Genomic DNA, 13,942 nt, shown 5'->3' with positions numbered 1-13,942 from the left:
AAGAGAAACATTTCTTCATTCTTGTATAGTGTCTCATCAAGAATAATCGAACAGTTTCTCTAGCTACCTTTTAGTTGGTGATTTGTTTGTTTCTCTTGTTCTTTGAATTAATTACGATCTTAATTAGAGTAAACAGCTTAGTTATATACTATTATTGTAATAATTAATGTGTATCATGATACATAAATTTCAATTAAAAGAGAGGTTCCGTTGACCCAACAAGCTTGAACATGGACGTGAGTAGGTTCAATTATATAGTTTTTTCTTTACATAATTTGTATGTTTTCCAAGAAAAATAAAGTCGGCAGATCCAGCAAAAGAGACAAAAGAAGTGGCATGTTGTTAAACGCAAGATTATTTTCAAACGGGGGACCTTTAATTCATGGATTAATTTATCTTAGAAGTGCACAAACATTATGCACATTGACTTAGGCAACTTGATTTCCAACAAAATGTTCGCTTTTGCTTGATATATAGGGATACTGGGGGTTCGAATTTCTTTCGAAATAAGGTAATTGAACATCAAGAACTGGTTGTACATATCACTATAGCATTTTCCTCCATATATCATGATCTCAAGCTTACTATTTGACTGTTATGAAAATGATGAGTAAGGGAACGGGAAGCTGAGCGAAGCTGAGAATTGTTAATGACAAAATTAAGGCATGAAGGCCGGAAAGATTGATGTGTGTCGTGTTATATGTCTCTGATAAATTTAATCTAATCAAGATTAGCTAGATAATCATTCAACGTATAGCTCTTAGACATTGCGGGATACATGGCAGTATTTACTGAGGCTTTGGATTATCTACTCGTGTTTTTGTTTTGTTTTTTTCTTGGTCAACATGCGTATCAAGGTGTAATGAATTCCTTGCGATGGGACAAAAATTGTCTAATATATACACAAGGGATTTGGAGGGAAAAGAAACAGCTTTGATGATTAATTTGTCCCGTGTACGTTCCAAAATGAAAATTAATCAATCAGTATGATTTAAGTAATCGTAATCAAACAGTAATTACAAAATTTGAACTTTGTGTTCATACCAATATAACCAATTAAAGACATTTTAAGATGAATTGCAAATAATTTGTTGTTCTAGATATATTGCTGTTAATACTATAAGAATCGCAAATATTTTGTAAGTCATAGTGTTGGTTTCTATTTATAGAAAAAAATATTATTGTTTTTTTTTTCTTTAAAAAAAAGAGAGGACATTAATTCATCTTACTAATTATTTGTAATGTACGTATAAGAGAATAAAATGCAGCATATATTTCAAATTAATGTCTATAAAATACTAGCTATACTTAAACAGTTGATTAAATTAATTAATAGATATATAGAATGTCAAAGGAATTACTTTATAACTCTATGCCTTTTGATGAAAATAAGAAAATTATTGAAAGTAAATATTTGGTATGAATAAATTAGCTATATATATAGACTATGGCATTGTAAATTCTTTATGCTATTATTTTTAAAAATGTTTTGTACATTGTTGTACTTGTCAACCTATCATTTAAAGAGATTAAATGATCATAGAAAGAGTTTAAAAGAACAAATAACTTTTTTTTTAAAAGGCCAACATATAACAATTGACGATGAAGAATCAAAGACATCTTTATATGGTAAAATATAAGATCATGCTAATTAAGTCAAAAGTATGACCATATCTATAAAAAAAATATTGAAGTTGTACTATTGAGATAAAAGCCCGTGATTATATATTTGCATTTTAATTACGAAATTTAATGGATTAAGACTGATTTTTATAATAAAGAGTTAGAAAAAAAATATGTTTTTTTTTTCAATAACTTTAAAAAAGATAGTATAGAAAATAAAATATAATACTACTGTATTCTTTAAACTGAAAATTAAAACTAAGAACTTTTTCATTTATCATATTTATATAATACTATAAAGTTTGTGATGAATATTTTTTATTAAATAAATAAATTAAAATGTTGAATAAGTTAAAGGTGTGAAATAAATATTAAAATTAGTGTTGATCATGAGTATTTTTAAATTAAAAGGTTGTTTTTCAATACTTAGAGTGCGTAATATAAATCTTGACATAAATTTTAAATTCTTTAAGTTATCAAAATGTAGTTTCTATAATAATGGAAAGAAAAATAAAACTAATTTCTCTATAATTTGGAGTGTTTATTATTTCTAAAATATTTCATATTATTAGCAACAAAACTATATAATTATGTAATATGATTGTAACAAAAATATGTCCCCATAGGATAAGAGTTTAAAAGCATTTCTATAAAAGAAGATATTATTAGTAATTAAATGGTAATTAAAATTGGAATCGTATATTTGAAAAGGAATTAAAGGCTAATAATTAACCTGTCTCCACTTAAGAATTGTCAAACTTGGAGGTAGCTAGTACTTTAAAGGAATGATCCAATAGCTAGCTAGCTCCCTCCTGCTTCCAAGTCCAATATCCAATGGGAACAAATAGATTTGGAAGAGAAATTAAGTAATTGAAAGTGACAATAATAAGGCAATGATCCAGAGTGTGAAGAGAGAGTAAGACGCGAGGGTGCCGCTGACACAAACTGCACCCGCGCCGGAGATATTGCTGCCGCCCTCATGCTTCTTCTGCCCCCCTCAAAAAAAAAAAAAAAAGAAAAAAAAAGGACTACCAATGCCTACGCCCTCGCAGCCTGACCCGCTCTCCGCGAACCCATTTGCTTCTACTTCTTTTTATCTATTAAAAGATGCTCTTTGTCGGCTTCCCTCTCCCTCTCCCTCTCTCTCTCCCTCTCTCTAGCCGATGGTGGCCCCTTCCCATCTATTAAAAGATGTTCATTTTTATTTGGTAAATGTTTGGTGAGTAAATGAGATCCGCCCACGATGGTCAAATATTACGTTTATGGAAACAATTGAGCGAAAACTTATTGGACATGTGATGGAATGAAAACTACCACTTAATTATGAAGTATGATATAAAAGAAAATAATTAGACAACGTACGGGGGTATATATGTTTCACATCAAATTAACAAAATTATAAAAGAAAATAATTAAATATGCTTTGAAATAAAATAAAAAAAATCAAACATGCGTTGAAAATAGTAAATATAATCAAAGATTGGACAAATTCTATGGCATGGGAATTGAAGTGCCAGAATGGCAGATTTTAATTTAATTTTACCTTGTAAACGACCTTTTTCAATTTTGTAGGTATTCTCATATTGTAAAGCTTTGAAATAGTTTTCCAATTGATTCCTTACAGGTAAGCCCTGAAACTCTTCTATAAGAGATCATGATAGTTTAAAGTTGAAGGACTTATTTAGCTTTATGACTGACCTTGTTAGATTTATGTTTTTCATATCAGACTACCTATTCTATGTCAATCTGTCCTTTATCATATATGTGCCATGATATAAATGGAGTTGTCATGGTATTAAGCTGATGGATCCAAATAAAATAAATTTAAAAAACTCTATCTAAAAATTTTCCTTGAAATAAATCCAATAAGAACATCTATTAGGTTTGGTATCCTGAAATAAATCCAATAAAATAAAATAAAATGAATGATCATTAGCATGGGACCAAAAAAGAGTGGGCTCAGGCATGGTAGCTTGAGCCCAACACTTGAGGTCTTGCCCGAGCCTATGCAGGGTGCACGCCTAGCATCGACTTGACATGCCAAACACCCTTGGTGCTAGGCGTACACCCCTGTGGGCTCGGGCTCGAGAGCGCGCCCTGAGCCCAACATGCTTGGATCCAGGCAGTGTGCCTGGATCTATTTCTCATCTCTAATGAGCACAAACCCAATACTCGCCAGTGATTTTTTAGGACCCCACACAGGTCGCTTAATATTTTATATTGATAAAATATGTATTATTTTAAATAGAATGCAGCTCAAAATATTACAAATGTGAAATTACATTCCAGCTCCTCTCCACAAAAGGATAAGATTCATAAGCTATAAATATACGATATTAATTTAACAACTATATTGATGTTATATATCTCTTATAAAACAAACAAAAAAGGTCAAATTCCTAAATTCAATTATATTTCTTATTATCGAAGTAAATAAACAATCTTAATTACTTGTTTACTATCAAAACACTTACAATAAATTCTTTCACTCTTATACCGACAAACTTTTTCTCTTTTTCCCCTATCAATATTTTTATATGACTTTCCTTATATAAGTCAATTGGAGTCAGTTATCGCCCAAGTTATTTTCTTGTAAATTAAATAGTTTGTTAAAAGTCTCATTAATAAATACATAATTAAAACTTCAAGAGAAATAATAAAATATATAACAACAAGCTCTTACTAGGCTCTTTAAATTGTGGATAAATTGAATCACTCTTTTAGTATGCTTGCACCATGAGTTCATTTATTTTTATTTTGTGTGGATCCTGAACACCTTGTAAAACCTTATGAAACCACAAGTTATTGATGCAATGCCCAATTATGTTTTGTTACATACCTTGGTTTATAACATTTCCAACTCTTAATGTCATTTGACTCAACCTTCTTAATCACTTGTTTATAAGTATCATATAAAAAATCATGCAACCTGGTACATAAATTTATTAAACATAAATTAGAAAAGAAAATAAAAGAATATATAAGTTTACAATAATATATCATTAATTGATTTAAACTTACTTGATTGTATTATGGTTTTTCTATATTCTCATGACAAGCACCTCGACGCTCTCGTTCTACCAAGAATTTTCCTTAATTGATTAGATATAAGAATTAGTTTTAAAGATTTGAAAAACTAGTAACTTAAATTAGAGATTATTTATTTAACTTTAAACTTTTTCCACTAAGCATATACCATGTACATCCATTCATGATGGTTATAAAGTTGACTTAATTGAAACAATAGTTCTTTGAATGGACACTCTATCGTAGAGGTGAAGAAACAAGTAGCTTCAATATTAATTAGTAAACCTGAAAATCAATTTAAGGAAGAAATTTTTATATAATTATAAAACTTAAAACAACTCAATAAAAACAAATAACATCATAAGACAACAAAAATTATATAGAGAGGTCACCCTTCCATTGTGTTATCCAATTGCTTGAAATAGGATCTATTAAATAAAAGATGTCCAATCTATTGTCCTTAGTGGTTAATTAAGTCTTGGTCGGCAACTTCTATATTAGATGCTTCTTCATAATCATCATCTAGATTCACTGCATAATCACCGACACTAGTATTTGATAAGCATTAGCGCTCTTATTAGACTTGGACTTGTTTCTTCTTGAATACATGGTACCTAAAAGAAAACAATGAACACAATTCAAAAAAAAAAAACATACTATCAAACACAAATTCAATTATTTATTAACAATGAATCACAATTAACCTATATATTCACAATACATCATCATTTAACCCACTTAACTATCACTAGTAGCACTAATATCATTATCACAACAATAACAACAACCACCACCACCACACCATTGTCGACCACACCACCACCATCATCTTTTTATTATTATAATAATCTTTTTATCACTGTTTTATCATAGATTTCCTACACCTCACCACCACCATAACTAGTCATTATCATCACTACGCCTTTACCACCACTAGTTATCACATCATAACCATTATCAATTAACATTATTACCATAACAACAGTCATAATTACCACTGATACTATTACTATTATAACTATCACTACAAATGTTATCATCATAACTACTACTATCATTATCACTATTTGTAACACAAACATCATAAATTTTTATATCATACTATCATCAATAAATAATAACAACAATCAATACACTAATTGTTATCAATTACACATTAATTTATTTTCCCCTATAACCCAACTAATTATCCATTAACTATTATCAATTCCACACAAAGTTAATTCTCTATAAATTTTTAACTTAAACATAAAATTAACACAAAATAATTGGTACCCATTAAATATTCTATCATTTCTTCAATTCTAACACACATAAGTTACACATAAATTCATTTCTCCAAAATCCCAAACAAATCCTAAAATACAAATTATACATTAATACAACAAAATTATCATTATAAAATAAGCAAGACACTTAGATATACAAGCAAATTACAAATACCACAAATAAATTTCAATAAATTAACTTAAAATTTAACTGGGTTAAAACATAAATGGATGAGTTTGTTTACTTGGTGGAGTGAAGCTTGATAAGAAACGGAACTAAGGGGGAAGCTGACGTTATTGGAGAGAGGTTACATCGGCGCTGACAGGTTCAATGGCTAAATTTATGGGGGGGATTTGCAAGATATTTTTTAGGAGATAGAAGGTTGCTGTAATTTTAATTTAAAGAAGAATAATAAATGGGGAGAGTAGAGGACTGTAATATTTTAATTTCTTTTAAAATCACCGATGAAATTTATGTCGGTAATTTGACACATCAACAATGATGAAAAAATTGTCAACGAAACTTTTTTATTCCATCATTGCTTTTGTCTTTTCGTTGGTAAACAACCATTAAATATTTTTTGTCGATGTTTCTATTGTTTTTTTTTTATTTTCTATTAGTATAAATACAATATCTAAAGAATTCAGGAAAGCAATTGAGAAACAAAATTCTCTTACAAAAGAAAAAAGAACAGGAATAGCTCTTCGATACTTATTTCATAACAATTTGGTACGTAAAGTTTATATAATTATGATCAATTTCAAGTGACAATACAGCCGTGTACTTGTATGTTTTTACGTTATTTACAATGGGAAAAACCTGCTACATATTGCGCATAATATATTATGGAGTGATAGAATAGCTTAGCTATTAGAAAGCGTACACAAAATATTAGTAATTAATGGTGGAAGTTAAATTAACCTCGAACATAAATCATCAACATTAGATGTCCATTAGATCATTTTCCCGTCCTAAAATGCGAGTTGTATAATGTTTTTTAACATAAAAAAAAATATTTCAAGTGTTGCTAAATTTTTTTAGAAAATAAAATTGTGTGGGTTGACTTGATATAACCTGACCAATTTGATAGATCCAAAGATAACTTGAATAACCGGTAAAAATATATTTTGACTAAAAAAATTAATTAAGATGGTCTTTTTAAAATATTGAAATGACAATATATTGAATTGATTCAGATTAACCTGTCAAATCCATAACTTTGATCTTCAGACCATGACAACCCTAACATAAAAGCAAACAAAAAAAATGTGAAGACTAATTATCAATTAACTCAATGTTGAATGATGAGTTTTTTTATAAAAAAAAAACTCACAAAAAGACCCAAGTAAGTTCAAGTTAACTCATCAAACTCACGACTTAAGTCATGAGACTAAGATAGCCATATTGAAAGTAAATTGAAATAATCATGAAACTCAATTCTCAATCAACCCAATGTTGAAAGATAAAATCGAGAAAAAAAATCAATTAAAAAAAAACCTGAGTCAGCCCAGGTCAACCCACCAAATTCGTGATCCGGGTCATAGGACCGAGATAACCTCATAGAAAGAGTAAGTCGAAACAAATTATGAAATATAATCCTCAACCAATTCAATGTTAAAGGATGAAACTTAAAAAAAATCAATTAAAAAAATAACTAAAAAATATTACCCGGGTTAGCTTGCCAAACCCGTGACTCGGGTCATGAGACCGATATAACCTTATATAAGCAAATCAAAATAAATCATGAGGTCTAATTTTTAATCAATAAAATATTGAACGATGAAGTTGAAGGAAAAAAGATAATTGAGAAAAAAAAAAACCTGAGTCAATAGGATTATTTTATTAAATCCGCAATCCGGGTCATAAGACTGAGATAATTTTACAGAAAACAAATAAAAAAAATTAAAATTCAATCTCTAATTAACAAAATATTAAAAGATAAAATTAAAATTAAAATTAAAAAAATATAAATTTAAAACAAAACAAAACATTGAAGTAGGAATAGTTATGTGCGAAATTAAAGCACCGCCTCTAGTGTTTTGTTAATGTTAATGTCCGTGAGAGGAGAAGTGATGATAAAGTTGGAGTTGAAATAGACCCGCAAGGAGCGGGGGAAGAGACACATATGCATGCTGTGAGCATTCATAATAGCTAGAGAAAAAACGATGGAGGGGATTTTTTGCAGAACATATATAGTCATGGTGCATGCACGGGGGTCATGAAAATTTGAAGCCACCCACTCTCTCTCTCTCTCTCTCTCTCTCTCTCTCTCTCTCTCAACTTATAAACACAATCATAGTCCAGTTTAATTAATTGTGCCAGCTGTCATTTTGCTCTAATTAATCACTATGAGATTCATGTCTGGTAGAGATCTTATCATCACCTGTATATATATAGTTTATAACTCCATTAATTTAATATCGTTTTTTCTTAACTATATTCTACACACCGTTTCTTAAAGAAAATAAAATCATCTATACGGTAAATTTACTCTTATAGAATAAGTTTTTTTCTTCTTCTTGGATTCTCCTTTGCATTTCAATTCAAAATAATAATATTGATAGAATCAAACCCAAAACTTTACCACTTTAGTCAACAACAAGGTTTGATTTCTAGTTTATCTAGATTCCACTTGCTTATCAGTGATTAAGGCACTCTGAGTGCGTTAATGTTGAAAATATTTTTTTTATGATGCTATAGGAGGAGAACTTGCAATAATAATTAGATGAAGCAAATTAAGCAACTAAAACCCCCCACACACAGAGATATATATATATATATATATATATATATATATATATGACATGGAGTCCTTATAGTAGTCGGAACAGCAAGAGAAGAAGAGGAAGGAAGGAAGGTAGTAGGTAGACGGAGTTAAAAAGTTGAAACTTGGAGATAAGGGCCAAGGACTCGGTCGAGTTATGAATAATTAACAAGTACTATAAATTAATGCTGCATATATAAACCAGAGAGGGAGGGGGAGAGAGAGAGAGAGAGAACGTGGAGAGCTGGAGGGGACAAGAGAGAGAAAGGTGGGGACCCATCCACCGCCCATATGCACGCAGCCTTACCAAAACCAAACCCATCTATCTATCTATCTATCTATCTTGTGATCGATCTATTCCTCAATCTAACCCTAACCCAAATCCAAAAATATACTTGCTTACCTTCTCTCTAGCTACCCGAAAAAACACAGTACTTTCCATCTCTCCCAAGCTCTTACCAACTAAACCAACATAAACTTAGCTATAACACTTCTACACAAACACTACAGCTTGTTGAAAGATCAATAGATGGAGAATCCAGCTCAGGATTTGATGGGTTACACCAAAAATCCACTCATCTTTCTCCTTTCTGAACCAGCTGGTGAGTGCTAGCTTATAATAGCATCTGGTTCTTCTAATTACTTGCTTCATTGGACTATCAAAAGAAGCCAGAAAAAAAGAAACCACCCCGCCCCCCAATAGTCTTCCGTCTTATTATTTTATCCCCTTTCTTCTTCCACTAGCGGCCCTCTTTCTTGAATCTTTAGTATTACTACCTAGCTAGCTAGTGTTTCCATTTTCTGGGTTTAATTTTCTAGCTAGCCACTTATATTTTTTCGTATGTGAACGAGTTCTTTTAGATATATAATTACTATTACTAAAAAAGAAAGTCATAAAGTTAAAAAGAAGAAAGACTCTTATGGATCCAGTAACGGCTCATGGCCATTCTCTTCCACCTCCTTTTCACACACGAGACTTCCAATTACACCAGCAGCAGCAACAGCAGCACCAATTTCATCACCAACAACAGCAGAATTCAGAAGATGAGCAGAGTGGGAGTAGCAGTGGGCTAAACAAGTCCCTGAAACGAGAGCGAGACGAAAGTAACAATAGCATGGGCAACAGAGAAGGCCAAGAACTCATAACTTCAGGAGATGGAGATGGAGAGATCACAAGAAGACCACGAGGCAGACCTGCCGGATCCAAGAACAAGCCTAAGCCCCCAATTATCATCACACGGGATAGCGCAAACGCTCTACGCACTCACTTGATGGAGGTTGCTGATGGATGTGATATTGTTGAGAGTGTTGCTACATTTGCTAGGAGGAGACAACGAGGGGTTTGCATTATGAGTGGAACTGGAACAGTAACAAATGTAACCCTTAGGCAACCAGCTTCACCAGGTGCAATTGTGACTTTACATGGTCGATTTGAGATATTGTCACTAGCTGGATCATTTTTGCCACCCCCAGCTCCACCCGCAGCTACTGGCTTGACCATATATTTAGCTGGTGGACAAGGGCAAGTTGTGGGTGGGAGTGTTGTTGGTACACTGACTGCTTCAGGTCCAGTTGTGATTATGGCAGCCTCATTTAGCAATGCTGCTTATGAGAGGCTCCCTCTAGAAGAGGAGGATCCACAAATGCCTATGCAAGGGGGTGGAATGGGGTCACCAGGAGGAGTGGGGCAGCAGCAGCAACAGCCACAGCAACATCAGGTTATGGCGGAGCAAAACGCGCAACTATTTCATGGATTGCCTCCTAATCTTCTCAATTCTATTCAATTACCAGCTGAGGCGTATTGGGCCACCGGTCGACCACCATACTAACAAAAGATAGATCCAACGCCATGTCAATTAGTTCAGTTTCCCACGATGATCACTTGCAGCTTCCCAAAGAGGCGACAGGCTTTGTAGCTAGGGAATTTGGGTTGTTACTTGAGCATTTTCAGGTTTTGTTATTTTTTTTTTTCTTTAGTTGTTGTTAATTTGCATTTGATAATTAGCTTAATTATATGCCTGATTGATGATTGAAGGACTGTAGATTTTAAGATCTTTATTGCTTTTGGGTATGATTTCATGTTAATAAGTGATGCGAACTTGTCCCGTTTTGACGACGATGAAAAAAAGGAGAAAAACAGCCACAACAATGGGAGGGGAGTACACTCTTTCTATCAAATTTTTTTCTTGAACTCTCTTATAGTAATGTTCCTACGAGGTTTGATCATTGTGCCTTCATTTGGGAACAAAATTCCCTCAAAAAGCTTAGCAACACAACCCACTCTCCTCTCTCAAACCACGACATTAAAAACACAATTTTTCTATATACATAGGTACATTTTTTTCCTTATCATTTCCTCCTCATATAACTACAATAAAAGAGTAATAAAAGCAATGAGAGTAGTATATTTAGTGTTGCCACGCTGATAAGGTCAAAGCAGGTTCAATTAAAAGCTGGCTAGTGAAGGTTTCAAGGAGGAGGCAAGAAGGTGTTAAACTATTTACGAGAAGAGCAAAGAGGTGCGGGCTTAGAGTTTTCATGTCTTTTCTTTGAGAAGTTACTAGGGTTTTAGATACAGAAAGATATATGAAAATATATAGGGGGTGCTGGTTTACACGTGCACTGCTATGAACTAGCTCCTTTCCGAGGCAAACCATAGCACTTCCATAAAAAAGGCATTGCATTCTCTCTCATTTGGATTCAAAGAATAAGGGATTGGGCACCTGTACTTTCAGGATCATACAAATTAAAGAAAACATGCTCAGATTATCTGCACTGAATTAAAACTTGCTTTGTTGGAAAAGCAATATTTGAAGTTAATAGAGGCTTATCTACATTCATCTTTGGAGACACTGCTAGCTACATTCAAATTTGCATGCCTCGTTGTTTCTTTCTTCTTTATCCTCCCAGATGATGTATCAAAAAATATATCTTGAGGACAAGATTTATATCTTAGATTATCAGTTAATATCTTTGTTCTGACAATCTGATATATTCTCTCTACCCGAAGTGGCAAATGGTTGGTGCCCTGATACTTGCAAAAGTTTCAGTGAATCCAAGAACTCTTCGATGTTTAAGTACGTACGGATCTTTTTTAGAGGAAAAAACATTATATCTTAGACAGATATTCTTCTAAAAATAAATATGCCGTGGAGAATGTAGATTCCAACCTCTTTGGCTTAAAGGTCTCTTGTTTATTTATAGCTCATAAATCTCTTTATGGAAAGAAAGGAAAAAGTGTAAAATTTCCCTCATAGTTTTAGTAAGGAAAAATATATTTGATTTTATCAGAGGGAAATATCTTTGACTTTATCAAAGAAAAATATCTCTGATTTTATTAAAGGAAAATGTCTATGACTTTATCAGAAGAAAAACAACGTTTGACGATGCCCAAGGATGTTGGGTCCGGTAACCATGCCAGACCCATGTATGATTAGGCTCAGCACTTGGCTGAGTCTAAGAATGCTGGGTCTTGTAGTTTTGTCAAACTTATGTACGATTGGGCTCAACGTTTAGCTGAGCCTAAAGACACTGGATCTGGTAGCCTTGTTAAACCCGTGTATGAATGAGCTCGGCACTAAGCTGAGCTCAAGAATGTTGGGTTTGGTAGCCTTTCTAGTCCTATACATATTTGAGCTCAGTGCTTACCTACGCTTAAGGTTTGTTTGGACAATCCATCTGGCCCCTAGTTGTTGTCAACGAGGATCCAGGTAAAAAACATATATGAAACACATCGATCCATTAGTTGCCCTCCAAGTCTTTGTGTATTCAATATTCAAAGATTTTGAAAGGTAAAAAAAATTTTAATGAAAGATTCTAACTTCTGTGAGATCTTGTTTGTCTCACGCGGAACTGTTGGGATACTTGTAGCTAGGTGGCTCGTCCATATTGGGGCAGGTGTCCCTTAGGAAGCAAAATGACGGCTTTGTATTTAATGCAGTAATTGAGTAGGTTTCTAGAGATTCTAGATGACACGAAAGGTCATCATTCATCTAACGACGGGAGTGAAAAGGGTTTTTCTTTATAACCCTAGTCGTTGCTTCTGTCTTTTCTTTTACTTTCACTTTTTATGATTCCTAAAGAACTACTCTATAAATAAGACCTTAATTCATTTTTATTCTAATCTTAGAGTAAAAAACCTATTTCTGGTATTTTTCATTTTCACTTTTTTCCTTTTCTTGCCTTTAAACAAAAAAATAAATCTAAGAAGAGTCAAATCTATCTCCAAAAGTAGAGATGTTACTTCCCTTGAAGAGGAGTTCAGGTTCTAACCTAAGATTGAAAAAAACAGTCAAGGACAGGGGTCCATTAGATTGGGTCCCAGAACAAGAAGGGGTGGCATATCATCATTCACCTCTTGTAGGGAAGCGAGTAGATTTTCTTATAGGAGTCCTTCTTTTACTGCTACTAGGGAACCTCGGTAGAGAAAGAGGTTACCTCAACCCTTAGAATGACACCACCAATAGTTTATGTGATGAGGATATAGAATTTATTGCTTGTCTTCATTCAGAAGAATACACAACTCAGATGCCTGATAAGACTACATGTATCAACCAGCAAACCCTGGGCTCTGTCCATGATCATTTTGAGATTATAGCCCCCATTTGTATATATTTAATAGGATATTCCTTTTCTCTTCAAGGGTTTGCGAGGGAAGTGTTCAGATAGTACCAGCTGGACCCAAGACATTACATCCCAATAGGTGGATCATTTTATCCTCCATTGATAAGTTTGTAGGCTCGTCAAAATCAATGGTACAGTTAGTGTCTTCAAGAATTTTTATAATCTACCTTTGATAGTGATTAGGGATGTCAATAACCCAGCACTTGAAAGAACAATCAATGGTCTTTTAATATGTTTTCCATAGAAATGATGATGTCCTAAAATTCCAAGTAGCTTAGGAGCAAGACTTATATCTTATATTTTCGATTAATCTCTTAATTCTGACAATCTGATTCATTCTTCCTAACCGATGTGGCAAGTGGTTGATGCACTAATATCTGTAAAAGATTTTCTTTGGTGAATACGAGGACTCTTCAATGCTTAAGAGAGTTTTTTTTTTTAAGGAAAAGCCATGATATCTTAGAAAGATACTGTTCTGAAAATAAATATACAGTGGACAATAGAGATTTTGACCTCTTTCGTTGAAAGGTCTCTTGTGTATTTATAGGTTTGGTAGCCTTGCTAGGCCCGTGTATTTGAGATGGATGGCTTGCCAGGCCCGTGTATGATTGGGCTTAGCATTTGGTTAAGCACAAG

The 13,942-nt window shown here is 33.0% G+C and overlaps 1 protein-coding gene across 1 annotated transcript; it reads left to right on the top strand.

The window, feature by feature from the left end:
* Positions 1 to 8,904: 8,904 nt before the first annotated feature.
* Positions 8,905 to 10,771, top strand: LOC7478098 (AT-hook motif nuclear-localized protein 26). Its single transcript, XM_002299548.4, has one exon. It carries the CDS (start codon positions 9,604 to 9,606, stop codon positions 10,510 to 10,512), a length of 909 nt encoding a protein of 302 aa, XP_002299584.3. The 5' UTR covers positions 8,905 to 9,603; the 3' UTR covers positions 10,513 to 10,771.
* The last annotated feature ends 3,171 nt before the right edge of the window (positions 10,772 to 13,942 follow it).

The sequence above is a fragment of the Populus trichocarpa genome, chromosome 1 (assembly GCF_000002775.5).
Source record: "Populus trichocarpa isolate Nisqually-1 chromosome 1, P.trichocarpa_v4.1, whole genome shotgun sequence".
Classification (NCBI taxonomy): Eukaryota; Viridiplantae; Streptophyta; class Magnoliopsida; order Malpighiales; family Salicaceae; genus Populus; species Populus trichocarpa.
This window is presented reverse-complemented; position numbering and strand designations above follow the sequence as displayed.

Coding starts and splice junctions, on each gene's coding strand:
- LOC7478098 (XM_002299548.4), top strand. CDS start 9,604: ATGGATCCAGTAACGGCTCATGGCCATTCTCTTCCACCTCCTTTTCAC.